This window comes from Zosterops lateralis (assembly GCF_965231275.1).
Source record: "Zosterops lateralis genome assembly, chromosome: 8".
In the NCBI taxonomy this organism is placed as follows: Eukaryota; Metazoa; Chordata; class Aves; order Passeriformes; family Zosteropidae; genus Zosterops; species Zosterops lateralis.
The window spans coordinates 17,714,995-17,729,231 of record NC_139768.1 but is presented as its reverse complement, the minus strand read 5'-3'; the positions used below and the strand labels follow the sequence as shown (position 1 = coordinate 17,729,231).

Below are 14,237 nucleotides of genomic sequence, written 5' to 3'. Positions count from 1 at the left end.
AGTGTATCTCACAGAGTGCAGTGCTTCAGGCTTGGGCTGCCTGAAGGTTATTGCATTGTAATTTAGGTTAATTTAATTTAATTTCTGGAACAAATGTAAGCGTTGTGGATCAGCTGCCTTCTGCAGAAGTGCTGTGTCCCCTGGAAAAGCAAGGGAAGCTGATGCTGTGTCTGGCAGTCGTTCTCTGGACACTAGATGGGAGGCGAGAGCTGCTGTAGCTCAGAGCTCTGAGAGCCAGTAACTGGAAACAGGCTCAAAGGAAAAGAGAGCTCAGATTGCTTTCATGCTCCTCTGTTGGCATTAATATTTATTAACATTCATCATTTTCTCTTTGGGCTCAGAAGTGAGAATCGACACATTCATCCAAATATATGTACAGCTTTGTGTTGGTGTAAATTGTATCTATCTCTGTACTTATTGATATAGATCCACATATAGCTAAGTCTTTAATCATCATTATATGCAAACAGTTTCCAAGAGGGAAAGTGAAATATAAGTAATGTGAATAGAACTGGAGACCTCTATGAAATTAGAGAGCTCAAACTGATTTTGACATATTTTTCAACTGATACAATCTGTTCACAGTAGTGAGATAATACTCAGAACCCCTGCATTTGGGATTCTCAATAGCTTTCATATTATACTAATTCTAATATGGTTCCAGGCAGAATCAGGGTCACTATTTAAATTGCTCCTACTGCTACTGTCCTGTACTTGCACGTTGTTTTCCATCTAAACAAACAAACAAACAAAATCTAATTTTGAGGCATTAGAATCTGAATCAGCATTATATTTTGTAGCTGAATGCTACACTAATCTCTTAACTGAATGTCATGCACTATTGCAAGAGCAAAGAATAAATATTTGAAGCTGTTCAAATAATTGATTTTTAGATTGAGCCAAAATGCAAGCCCTTCATTTTCTGTCCTGTTTGGAAAAAATAAATAGGAAAGACTAGGGGTAAGACAGAAGAGCTATTCCAGAGCATGACTAAATTTCTTTGGGTTTGTTTTCTTCTTTCAAATTTTTAAAAATTGTTACTAAGTCAATTTTTAATTAGATGTTTCTATGAGGTGAAAACCAAAAAAGATGACATGCAAAAAACTTTGCAGACATAAGCAATTCAGTTCTTTGGAAGGAACTATGTAAAGAGGCCTTTGTGTTTCAAATAAATTGTATAATCTAGTTTTAACTCAAGTGAATGTATTCAGTAAAAGAAAATTTGACATTTTGACCTTCTAAATTTATCAGAAACTCAAGATTTTTATTATATGATAGTATAATATTCTAGGGGACTGGCAAGACAGAAGAGCACAAAAGGCACATAGGCAAGTAAAATAATAAAAGTAGACTTTATTTTTTTTTTCTATAAATTTGAAGTTAGAGTTTTGACAGGTTCTTTCCTGGCATTTTTGTGCACTGATCATGCAGAGTCTGACTTGCCATTCTGGTTGTAAGTGAGTCAGTGATGCTGCTCTGTGTGGCCCTTATGGGACAGATGTTTGCAGGAATTGGGTATTTTATATACAAGGCTATGCCTACCACTGTAGTTGCCCATTATGTAAGTGATCATATATATCTGTGTGAAACAGAAATGGGGGAGAGAGAGTTATGGCTGCCTTCAAGTCTTCCCATCCATGCTGTATCTGCTACTATATCCATGGGCACCAGAGAATACAATAAACTTCATTTAAAATTAGACCAGATATGTGTGAACAAACTGGATTCCCTCGAGGGTGATAAATTTGAACAAGCCAGACAAAGGGTCAAGAGGAGGAGCAGAAGTGTGGGCACTTGTAGGGACACAATGAGAACTGACCTAGAAAAGCTCATGGTTCTCTGGGGATTGCATTTACATCCTTGGAGCTCTACTGTGCATAAACAACTATTTAAACATTAGTTTGTTTTTATTCTGCTCTCTGTGTACTTGCTCTGAGAATTACTTCCACCTGTGCAAGCTCAGTCGATGTTTGTCATGTTGTTTACATTTCTTAAGTGCTCTGTGACTTCAGCTTCAGGAGTGTAGGAATTGTTCTGTGATTTGAGGGTGCTAAGGGACAATCCTCAATGGACTTTAGTCTTGTATCTCAGTCTTTGTCCTTTCAGGAGAATGGAAAGTATTTTATCAGCCCTGCCCTGTGATGAAGCCAGAAGAATATATAGCCATGTTTATTTTTCCTCTTCCCCTAACATTGGGTAAAGCAGGCAAGAGGCCTCTTTCATTGTCTCAGTTCTCCTCCATGTTTAGGTTTTCACCAGCTTTTGGAATGGCAGAGGAGCAGGAAACCTCAGCTGAGCATGCAGCATCTCAGGTGGTCAACTTGCAAATTTGAAAGAAAGTAAATAGCTGAATTCTGAACTAAACTTACTTGTTAGGTTTTTACAGGAACAGGCTGTCTGCCTGCCATGGAAAGGGAGGGATAGAAGTACAGCAAATGTACCAAACCACAAAGTGAAATTCTGCAAGAGAGACAAGCTATTTAAAAATCCCATCTGAGGTTCACTTAATGGTGGGAAGATGAAGGCAAAATATGGAATGAAAGAATTCTAGAAATTATAGAGAATAAACCATGGAAGTTGGGAGTGCTGGGGAAGTTTTTGAAACAAAAGCACTCCAGGTTTACATTCCTGGAAATAAGTCAGGGATCCGTAAGGGTTTTCTGCTGAGGAAAAATGCAAAGAAAAGGAATTTTCCCCTGCTCTGAGGCAATTCTTTTCCTTGTCAGTGTGACATAGCTTAGCATTTAAACACTTCACAAACTCCACTCACCTCTTTATCCACCCCTGCATCACTAGTTTTACCTCCTTATGTCAATTGCTTCTTTTCCTTCTAGACATAACTGTTCCTGACATGATCCTGCTTTTCCTTATGGCATAGATAAGTGAATTCTTCATTGTACATGTAGTTTAGCTCCCATCCTTGCTGCACGGCAGCTACTGATGCTTTCCCACTGCTGGTTTGCAGCATAATTGTCTCCAGCAATAGCTCAGGACTCAGCAATGATGGATGTTCCAGCTCATTGGTAAAATGGGATCTGCCATTTCCCAGAGTGACAGTACAGTCCCCAGCCTGTGAGTGCCATGCTGTGTGCTCTGTGCAGCTGGTCTTTAAACCTAAATTAAATGAGAATTAAAACAGAAGTGAGTACATAGGAGCTAAGTTGTTGGCTAAGGAGCTTAGGAAGGAATCTGGTTGAAGCATAGGGTGAGCCAGACAAAACCGTCCCTCTACTGACAGTACACTTGAGGTGGTTTTTCTAAGGGACTCAGATTTTTTTTTGCATTTTTTTTTTGTGAGACAGCTCTACATAATGAGGAAGGAGGCAAGTAGTGAAATTCCATCTAATCCCAGGATTTTGTTTTTCTTGTTTATGCCACTTGTATTCTAAGATGAATATACTTAATCTTCACGAAATAGCTGCCAAGGTATTTTATTCCAAAGATGCTGGTTTAGTTTGATAGCTACCATGTGTTGTGAAGTGGTTAACTGAGGAGTAGCTCTGTCTGGCAAGCATTGAGCATCTTGCCTGAGAGAGTTAATCAATTAGCTTTCAAGAATGGACTTGAGGTTCAAACACAGGGCTGAATCTCAGGAGAATCTTGATTCAGTTTTTGGATTTATCTCCAATTTCCTATGTGACCTTGGGCAAGTCATATATTTTTCTGTGTGCCTTACTTCCCCAGACATCTGTTTATTCCTGCCCACATTTTGTCTTTTCCATAGGAATTTATATGGATTTCAGGACAAAGACCCTCTTCTCATGAAGAGAGACATTTATGCCATCTGGTAAAGAGTATTTTAAGCATCTAAGTGAGGTGTCTCTCTTGGAAGTGTTTATTTCTTTTCACTGTTCCTTGCTGTTGCAGGTGGGCACATACTGTGACTACCCCAAGGTTTGTGAATGGTGACCAGCATCATCTCTGTGTTATAATACTTTCTCCCACTTCTGATGAGGGACAGCCACTAATAGCTGGCTTTTATTGTGTCCTGCCATTGGAGACAGTTCAGGTGGGCTTTGCAGAACAGCCAAAAGTGGGTTTGTGGATTTATGAGAAATTTTACTAAGGACTTATGAGCTTCCTGAGGGGGTAGCATAAGAGGCTTGAAAATATTAGGAAGTAAGTAATGAACTCCAGCATAATTGTAAAAACTGTGGCAGTGAGCAGAGCAATGGGCTCTGTCACCTATGCTTCATCTTCTATCTAGACTTTAAATGCTCCATGCTGTGGTTGCCTTTCCCCTGGTGGCCATACAGCAATTGACACTAGCCAATGACAGGAAAACCCAAACCTGCAGTTCTGGTGATAATAATGATTTTAGTAGCCTGTTGGTAGTGACAAAAAGGACAGAGACAATTGATGAAAATTCTGAAAACCAGTGAGATATCTGTATGTGAATTAAGCTATGGTAGGTGGAGGAGGAGCACAAAAGGACCAGCAGAACACAAAAGAGCTAGAAGGATATCTGTTGATGAACTATATAAGAATGGAGATGGAGAAGGTGTACAGGGGAATGAGGAAGAGAATGCTAACACAGGATGTGGGATGGCCACAGGCTGGGCAATAACTTCAGATGTTTGGCTAAGAGTGGAGAGGTTGGTTTTCACACCATACCCAGTTGTCACCAGAGCCTCTAAGCATTACTGCACTCCAACCAGTAAGAAGTTATGCCACTGAAAAGACCATCTGTCTGCTTAGACAGATGGCCTGGCTTTTAATATTGGAGAGATATATTCCATTTCTATATGCTATATCTGTGAAATGAGATAAATTTGAAAGGAAACCTCTCGTAGCACAAAGATTGAATCTTAACAAGGTCTTATCTGAGTTGGGAATTGGCTGAGTTGCCATTAAGTTCTGTCTTCCAAATGCTGAACTGGGCTTGGAGTATGTTACTTTTAAAAATATGATTTCTATTTAGTCTTCTCACAACTATCAAAAAGTAAAAGGAAAGAGTTCATGTTCTTGCAGTGCTTTTCCACTTCCTGCATCCGTGTCAGCTCAATTTGTTCTCCACTCTCTCTGGGTGCCCCGGGCTGCTCCAGCGGCAGTGCTCACCAGGCTGTCATTTGGAGTTAGGCTGTTCAGTGCATCCCACTTGGCAGCTTGTGCTCCCTGCTGCACTGCCCACATCCCCTTTGCCTGCCTCACATAAGTGAGAGCTCCCATCTTTCCTCACCAGCCTCATTTGCCTTTGCCAAAAGAGCCCTGCCTGTCTCCACAGGGGGATTGTAATTTCAGTCATATTCACCTACTCTGGGATGGGATGATAAATGGTCTTCCTCCAGTGACCTGTGGGACTAGGTTTCCTATAGAGGAGGCCTGCCAGACTCTTGGGGCTGTAGATCTAGCCTTTAGGCAGCTGGTATTATTCAGGAAAACCTGCCTCCTTTGAGCCTGAAGGTCTCTCTGCACAGCCCCTCCTTCTCTTACAGAGCTGGGCAAGCTGAAGCATGGGCTTTGCTCCAGTTCTGTTCCTGAGTGATGTCCACCTTGATTGGGTCAGTTTGCTTCAGGTTTTCTTGCCAGTGTTTTGCCCCCGCTCCTCCCTTAGCATGTTTCATGAAGGGCTCTTCATGAGGGTTGAAATAAAAAAAAATAAATTCTGGAAACAAGACCCAAGTGAAGAAAATAGTATTCAGAAATTTTCAGAAATCATCACATTACATATTTGGAGGGAATTATAATGGCAGCTTTGCAAATCTGCCCATCTGTCTTACCTTCTTGTTCAGCTGATTTATTCTGTACCACTTGTGTCCTACCTGAGTACTCAGCATACAAAATCAATAGGAAATAGGTAAAGTTTCCATGGATGTGTTTATATTGAAATCTTAAAGGTCACATCCAGATGGGCAATGAAGCTTTGCTTTAAACTTGAAACTAACACTTTCCAGTCGTGGTACTTCTTTGTATTTATTGCAGTGCATTTCAGAACAGTCATTTGTAAAAAAGAGTTAAGAAAATGTATGAAATAAGTTTTTTTTTCTTGGCTTATTAGTGGTGATTCAGACCACATCAGTGGAGATAAATTGCTTTGTGTTTCAGAGACAGCTTGGGTAGTGCTGCTCAGAGTCATTTCATATCTGCATCAATCTGCATGATTCTCAAAGAGTAGGAGCCAGGAGAGTCAGGTAGTCCTTACCATCACCTGTCTGTGCAAGCCTGGTCCCCTCCTTCAAGGTACAGCCTCAAAGACCTGGTCCTCGGAAGAGGGTTTCAGCCTGGTGCATCAGTTTCCCACTGGGAATAGGTTGTGCCAGAAAATGATGGCAAAGTGGCTGTGCCCATCTAAGGGTTACTGAACGCAGTGATCAGGAGGGAATACAGAAAGACACTGTATGTTTCTAAGCCTGTAGAAGTAGGAGCATACATTGTTGTGTCTGCTTTTTACTTTTATTTCCCCTTTCTCCATAGCCCTATTGCTCCCTTCATCTTCACTTGAAGGTCTCAGACAACCCCTATACCTCAGGAAACATCGCCAGCCGAGACACTGCCCCCAGTATTATTGTAGCTTCAGGTACGAGACATTTTAAAATTGCCTGTGTTTGATGTGCAAACCTGGACAAGCTCTGGAGTTTGTGGAGGGTGTTGGGTGGCTGTGGGATGTCACACCATCAGTATTGGGAAAAGAGGCAGGCTGTCAAATGAAAATCCTTATGGGCCTTCAGCTTGTCATACGCTTTTTATGGAAACTGGCCTTCAAGGTGGAGGAGATCATGTCTAATCCTCTTTTCCTGTGAGCGTAAGATCAAATCAGGGCATTTCCCTTGCATGTGGAAGTGTGTAGAGTTGTATATACTGGGTCTTTTATATATATATTTTCAAACTGAAACACTTTCTCTCTTCCCCCTTCCCTCTTGTTTTCCTCCCAAATTTCCACAACTCCAAAATAAATAAATAAATACATTTACTCCCCTGATTTGCTCATTCTGCTGTTTCTGGGATGGTTCCTTCACTAACCAGTGCTCATCTTACAGGTAATATAGGCACTGAACTATCAGACAGTGACATCAGTATGTTTGTTACTTCTGATGCTGGGAACACTTGGAGGCAGGTAAATGACACAGAATCCCTGGTTTAAATAAGAACCATAGAAATGTCCTAAAATAGGATTCAATCTGTCACCTATTTTTGTTTTTTCATTTGGTTCAGGGTAACTTTTTTGCAAACCTTTTATGAAAGAGTAAACTTCCCTTCTCAGCAGTGCAGAGATATTCAAAGAAAAAGACTGAATATGCTGTTAGACTTATTATTCCACTCAGAGTTTGACTTCAGTTTAACCCCACAGCAAAGAGAACAGAATAAATTACAAGTAACAAGGGCAGAGAAAGTGTTACCTTTTACTGTTGTACATCTCTCGTGCCAACCAAACCATTTTTCTTTTCATCCATGACTATACTTACTCAAAAATCAGTGGTTGCACAGGTCTGCTTTTTCTCACCTCAGCTGAGACTCATTTCGCCTACGCTGAGTTGTCCAAAATTTGTCCATAGAAATGGCTTATTTTGCCTTGCTCTTAAGCTGATGCAGAAAAAGACAAAATTCAGTTTGCCTTGTTCCAAAGCTACCTACCAGTGGAAAGACACTGATGAAATTATATCTAGTTCCTATTATTTAGTGGTGTCTCACCTGTTAAGAAATACCCCTTAATGTGCTTATCCTCAGATCAGGAAATTCTGTTATTCCTATTTTCTGAATGGGACATCAAGTCATGGAGAGAAAGAGTAACTTTCTCAGACGAACAAATGCTGCTGTATAGACTGTAGAGCAGATGTTTGCAGAAAGCTAATACAAAAAAGACACAGGGAGAGAAAATCTTCCAATATTTGATAATCCAAGAATCTAATTATTTTGCAGTGTTTGACCAGCCTCATTTTTCTGTCTAAATCAATTATTTGAGATGGGGCCAGACATGTGCAAACACATGAAATTCTTCTTTAAACAAAAATTTGTCATCGAAAGGAGAAAAATTGTTGATCCTTGCAAAAAAATCATATTTCTAACTTTCTGTCAAGCAAGGGAAGAATGAATTTTCCATGCACCTGGCAAAACTGTGGAGAAAAAAACCCCCAAACAATAAAAAACTGAATCTAGGAAATATATCTATAATTTCCTCTACTTTATAATTTTCTTAGCACATAACTGTCCTGTGTCATGATCCTACTTGAAGAACTGTGACATTTGTGTGGTACTAAGGATAATAGGTTTAAATAAACACTTTTTTTTTTCCAGATCTTTGAGGAAGAGCACAGTGTTCTGTACCTGGATCAAGGTGGAGTACTCGTTGCCATGAAACACACATCTCTGCCCATCAGACACCTGTGGTAATGACTCCATTTGTGCTAAATGTCTGCTGACCCTCTTTTCAGATGCCAGGAAGCAGGCAATTAGTATGCATCCAGTCTTCTGCTGCTATAATCTAAAAAATATTAGTAAAGACACTGGCAAACAAGTCAGAGAAAGCTAAGAAATCCTGGAAATTGCAGTTAATATAATTTTGACTTGGCCAGATCTGAGATATCATCAGTATAATTTCACAACACTCCTGATTTACCACAGCTTGGCTTCTTGGATTTGCTTGTTTATAAAATATATAAATATATAACTATATAAAAATATATTAAAATTATATAAAAATATAAAATAGCTATTTATAAAAATATAAAAATATATATGATTTATGCCTTTGTCTCTCATTAGGTTACCAAAGTAGTACTAAGTTATTGATAAACTTGCCTTCTGTATGGCAGGCAGCGCTTTAAACCAGAATTTTGTTGAATTAATCCAGGGTTATGCAACTGATAATGCCAAAGTGACATTGCCAGTTAGCAGTCCTGAGTGAGGAGGTAGAGTACAGCTTTGTGCTGTTTTGTATTATTTACTTCCACAACAGTTAGTGTCATATCAGAATCTGAAACATCCAGACCCAAGAAATTATGAAAAATTCCAGGTTTCACTTACACTCCCCACAGGGTGGGCTGGTGGTCTGAAGAAACTGTCATCCTCCAGAAAACTAAGTTCAAAATGTTTTATACTGGGGACTCAAAAACCAGATATTCAGAATCACTTGTTTATTTTTTAAAAAACTTTATGCTTGGGCTATATTTTGCCCTTGGAGTATCAATCTTTAACATAACTATTAGTTTCTACCACTTAAATATCGACCATGGGTTAGTGGTATGATGCCAGACAAGCCTGATCAATGCTCCGATTTATGATGCTTCGCCCCCAAAAAATAGTTATTTAAAAGACTAAAAAATCAGAATCCAATAAGAGAAGCTGTTTTCCACTTCTCCATAGCAGCTGTAGTGGACTAGAGAATCCTCTTAAGTGAAATAGGAGAGTAAAGAAAGAAGACACTAATTCTGCTTTCTCCTCTAGGTTAAGTTTTGATGAAGGGAGATCTTGGAGCAAGTACAGTTTCACATCCCTCCCACTGTTTGTAGATGGAGTTTTAGGGGAGCCTGGAGAGGAAACCCTCATCATGACGTAAGTGAGCATGCCATAATGATGCTGTGGAGGTGAAGCACACATTGCATTTTGGAACAGTGGCATTTCTGGTTGGGGATCAAACCCAAATGCAACCTGAAGCCAAGAGTGTGCAGTTTTCTGTTGCTAAATTGTCAATTTATTTGTGATATGACTGAGGGATTAGCAACATGGTTCCTGCAAACACATTATCACTTATCAGCATGAAACCTGATTCCTCAAATTGAATGTGATATAAAGCAGAGTTACTGTTGACAGATTAATATTTGAAAGAAAAATGGTGAGGTATTTTTATAACTGTGTTTTTGCTGCTACATTCCTTTTTTTTTTTAATGAGACACAGATAAGTGAAGACATTCTTTTGTAAAAATGAATGACAAAATGTTGCCTGGAGGCTGACTCATGAGAAATTATGTTCAGTTTCAGTGTGGTATGCTGAGTTCTACATGATGTATACATCTGGACTAACTATGCCAGAAACTGTAATATTTTATCTCAGATCAGATTCATAAAAAACGGGAAGTATTTCTGACTGACCTGTAATAAGCACAATATGTGGCTTGGAAACTAACCTGAGCTAAAAAAGATGTATGAAGAATGTTCCTTCAGGTTCTGATTTAAATTTGCATGGAAGGGATTACCAAAGCTTAAAACTCAGATAAAACTCTTGAAGGTATTACTGTCTCCAGCCCCACATCAAGTCTTCTCTTGACTCTTCAATTTGAGTCATTTTGGATATTGTCATAAGTGGGTGGGTCTTAGTGAACAGAATTAAAGCTACATGCAATTTTACAGTTTCTAATAGAGTTATAGATATTTGGCAGGCTATTCTTCACTTTCACTTTGTCAGTCCAGTGAAAATGAGTAGGACTCTCACTCTCAAAGCCATTGATCTCTGTTGGAAATCGTGATGACTGTACCTCTGTAACTACCAGACTTCCTTTTACTGTGTGTTCTTCCTGCTGCATTCTGTAGTGTGTTTGGACATTTCAGCCACCGCTCAGAGTGGCAGCTGGTGAAGGTAGACTACAAGTCCATTTTTGATCGGAGATGTGCAGAAGAGGACTACAGGCCTTGGCAGCTCCATAGCCAGGTGAGCAGTGAGGATGCTGGGGTGTGACCTGAAGTAGCCAGTGATCCTACAGTTCAAGATCAGTATGATTCAATATCTTTTCCTAACAGTTTAGTGTGTCAGCTCGTCCCTTACTGGGTGGGTCTGTTCTGTTGCACTGGTATGTTGGCTTCAGATGGAGACTCTGAGATCCATGAAGGATGAGCAGCTGTCTTTTGGGTGTCATCCTGCACACAGGCAATTACCTCAGACTTAAGCAGACTTGACCAACACAGCAATAGCAGAAGAACTGCCACTGAGGCCTGAACTCCTTCACTCTTACATTTCCCATCCGATATCCCCATCCTTACCTCCTTTCTTTCCTTCATCCTTCTGTGTCTTCAGAGCTGGTGTCTTAAGACCATTCTAGTTGTTTCACATTTTTTTCTTCGATTTCTGGCCCTCTTAGTCTCATTTCTTGCTCACTTGGTTTCATCCCTGTTCTGTCTCTCTCTGCTATGGGATTTGGGCGCTTTATTCCCCAATTCATTGGCCCCCATGCCCTGCCCTGTGAATCCTGGATGCAGCTGCTGCACCACACTCTGAACCATGGAATCATGCCCAGTAAGGTGAGGTGCTCTGCACAGTGCCTGCACCTTCCCCGATCTACCAAGCTGTGTTTCACAACAGCCTATGTTTCATCAGGTTAGAATAAAATATGGCTCCAGTTCTGTGGTTATATAAACACCACAGGCTCCACTGAAGTCTAGAGCAAAGCACACATTTATATCATCAAAGGTTGTCTTTCTGTATATATCTTGCTGGGAAAGAATTTAATAATGAATATGAAATGGAAGTAGCTTGACTCAGTCTAGCTGCTCGCATAAGGCACAACTCTACACTAAAAATACCAGTTATTACTTAGATCTTCAGATGCTGAAAATCAGTACAGCTTCCTTGAAATTCAAGGAAGCACAGCATTTTACACCAGTTGCTATTGAGGTCTTTCTGTTTTTTGCCATCAAATCATCAAATCAAAGCCATGAAAAAATTTCCACAACGATTTTAACAGCATAAAAGGTAATAAGTGAGACTCCACTGTATTTTGTTCTTTGCTTTCTTGTGCTTGCATAAGCAAAAATACCAAGGATTTTGCAGTATTTCTTTGAGGATGTTGTCTTTGGAGCTTGCAGAACTATTTTTAGGAAGGCTTCTATGTACTCTTGCCTTTTGAATTCCTTTCCACTGAGATTGCAAGGCTGAGCCTTGTTCCCTAGATAGAAATATTAAGCAGGGTGCTGAAGATAGGAGGTTTTAGCATCTACAAAACAAGTCAAACCCCATAAAACCCAACTCATCCATGGGAAGTATTTACATAAATACACATTACTAGTTCCTACTGAATGAAAATATTCCCAGAGAGGTCAGACCAAAGAAATAAACCTGCTCTGTGCCTCAGATTGCAGAGGAATCAGACCATATTTTCAGTTGCTGTGCAATGGGTCTGTATCAAATGTTTATGGGCTTTGGAACAAATTCAGAACTGAATAAGATACATAAGCAATCTCAGATAATTTCTTAGTGTGTATTGGAAAAGTTGATTTAGTTTCAGTTAGAGCTTCAGTAGCTTTAATTAACTCCAGTGTACTGAGATGACATTTGGCTTCCCATCCTCTTTCCCTTGAGTAACACCTCCTGTTGCACGGGCTCGGAAAAGCCGGGTGACACAAATAGCCTGGTGGGCGTCAAAGAAATCTTTCTGGTTTTGTTTCCAGGGAGAAGCCTGCATCATGGGAGCAAAAAGGATCTACAGGAAGCGCAAGTCAGAGAAGAAATGCATGCAAGGGAAATATGCTGGGGCTATGACCTCGGAGCCATGCGTGTGCACAGAGGCAGACTTTGACTGGTGAGCAATGAGCAGAGGGTCTGGGTGTTCTCACACAGCACCACGGGGATCCTTAGAGAGGCTGCAGGCTTGCAGAGAGTAGAGATTAATAAACACGTAGGTGTTGGAATAAGCTGCTCTCTGACAGTGCAGGTGTGTTAAAAGAAGGAAAGGTGGAATGGGTATCTGTAATCTCCTAAGGCTCCCACAAAATCGATGCTGAGCAGACCATTTTCCAGGTCACAGCTCTGTGCACCAGGTCAATTTAGCACATCTAACCTTAGCAGTGACCAAGGGTGGCTGAGAGTAGTCTGAAGACATATAACAGCATTTTGGAAAAAAATAATTCTTAACACATACACACATATGTATATATGAGTAAAAGTAAATATATGCATATGCAAACTATGCCTTCAGCTTCTAGAATCAACTATTTAGGAAATTCCTCTTGTCATTTGTTGCATCTGGACCATCATGTTTGACAGTATGCAGCAGACATTGCCTTCATGATTTGAGTTAATCTCCTTCTGAAGCCTTTTTTTCTCTGATGTTTGCTATGGGAAATAGAGTCCATTGGTGAGTTATGCATGATGTGATAAAATCTTCAGCTGCTGGTTTCACTTCAATATTACTGCTGACTCACAGCAATTTACACAAAAAAGGCAGAGAACCACATTATTGAAATCTCTTTTTACCTCTTTTCCCCAAGTCTGCAGGTTCCTTAGTATCTTGGATGAGAGAAATGTTGGCTCTTTGGCAGTGGTGATAAACTCCCTTTGTGCCTCACCCACCCAGATCTATGTCATGTTGCTAATTAAACTCAGACTCTGCTATGTGAATCCTGAAATGGTTCATCTCATTAATATTTTGTGTGGAAATTTATAGCATTTCCCTTCTCACTCCTCCATAAATATAGAATATTTTTTCTGTATAAAATCACAGAATTGCAGGAGGCTTTTATATTGTGTTAAAAAAAGTCAATTTTCTTGCTCCAAGCAATAACAATTATGAACATATTTTGGCACAGATTCTGTCAATATGGTTTCCTTGATGGTTTCCTCGTTTTCCATTTAGTTCTATTCTAGGGAGAAGATCTGTGTGTAGTTCATCATTTAGGTGTCCAAAGCTCCTGGATTTCAATAATTTAATATTTCCCTAGTAATGTAAAAAAGCTAACAGCCAAACCAAAAACCCCAAACCATCATTAAAAGCAAAGAAATTCCCTGAAGATTTTAACCCTCGTATAGGGCATGCAGTACAATGCTGAACCAACCTCATGGCCTTATAAAATAGTTCATGCAATTGACTCACAGTCAGTCCATTAGTGTTTAAATCTCTTGCACTTGTAAGGGACACACATACCTGAAACTTCTTATAAAAATATGCTTTCCTTCCAGCACTTTTCTCTGAGAATGAATATATTTATTTCATTAAAATTGACTGTGGCTTGCCACTATAAAACTTTGTTGCTAGGTACAAAACGAAAGTACCACAGTGACATTTGCTGGTGGAAACCTGCTTTTATTTCTTTAATGTTCACCTCAAGGAAACTTTCTCCAAAGGCTCTGCTGGGCTGTGGGAGAATCTCCAAGAGAAAGCTTGGATGATTGGGCATGTACAACAGACTCACAGTCCACATGCATGAACAAGACACCTCAAATCTGCTGGAAGAGGCAGAATTAGGACCTTTCTCGTTCTAGTGGAATCAGTTTTGGTTTAGACCAGGCTGTCGTGATCCCCTCTAGTTCTCTCTGAGCTCAAGTTATTCCTGCAGTCCTCAGACCTGGATTTCTACTTCATCCATTTTGGCTT

General features: G+C 39.9%; 1 protein-coding gene across 1 annotated transcript in view; it reads left to right on the top strand.

The window, feature by feature from the left end:
* LOC310912031 (VPS10 domain-containing receptor SorCS1-like) overlaps positions 1-14,237 on the top strand; it is a 262,422-nt gene that overhangs the window by 204,420 nt on the left and 43,765 nt on the right. The window contains exons 11-16 of the mRNA XM_083866206.1: positions 6,415-6,517; positions 6,978-7,054; positions 8,233-8,324; positions 9,382-9,489; positions 10,465-10,582; positions 12,316-12,446. Of these exons, the coding sequence (XP_083722332.1) occupies positions 6,415-6,517; positions 6,978-7,054; positions 8,233-8,324; positions 9,382-9,489; positions 10,465-10,582; positions 12,316-12,446 (629 nt within the window). The remainder of the gene's footprint in view (positions 1-6,414; positions 6,518-6,977; positions 7,055-8,232; positions 8,325-9,381; positions 9,490-10,464; positions 10,583-12,315; positions 12,447-14,237) is intronic.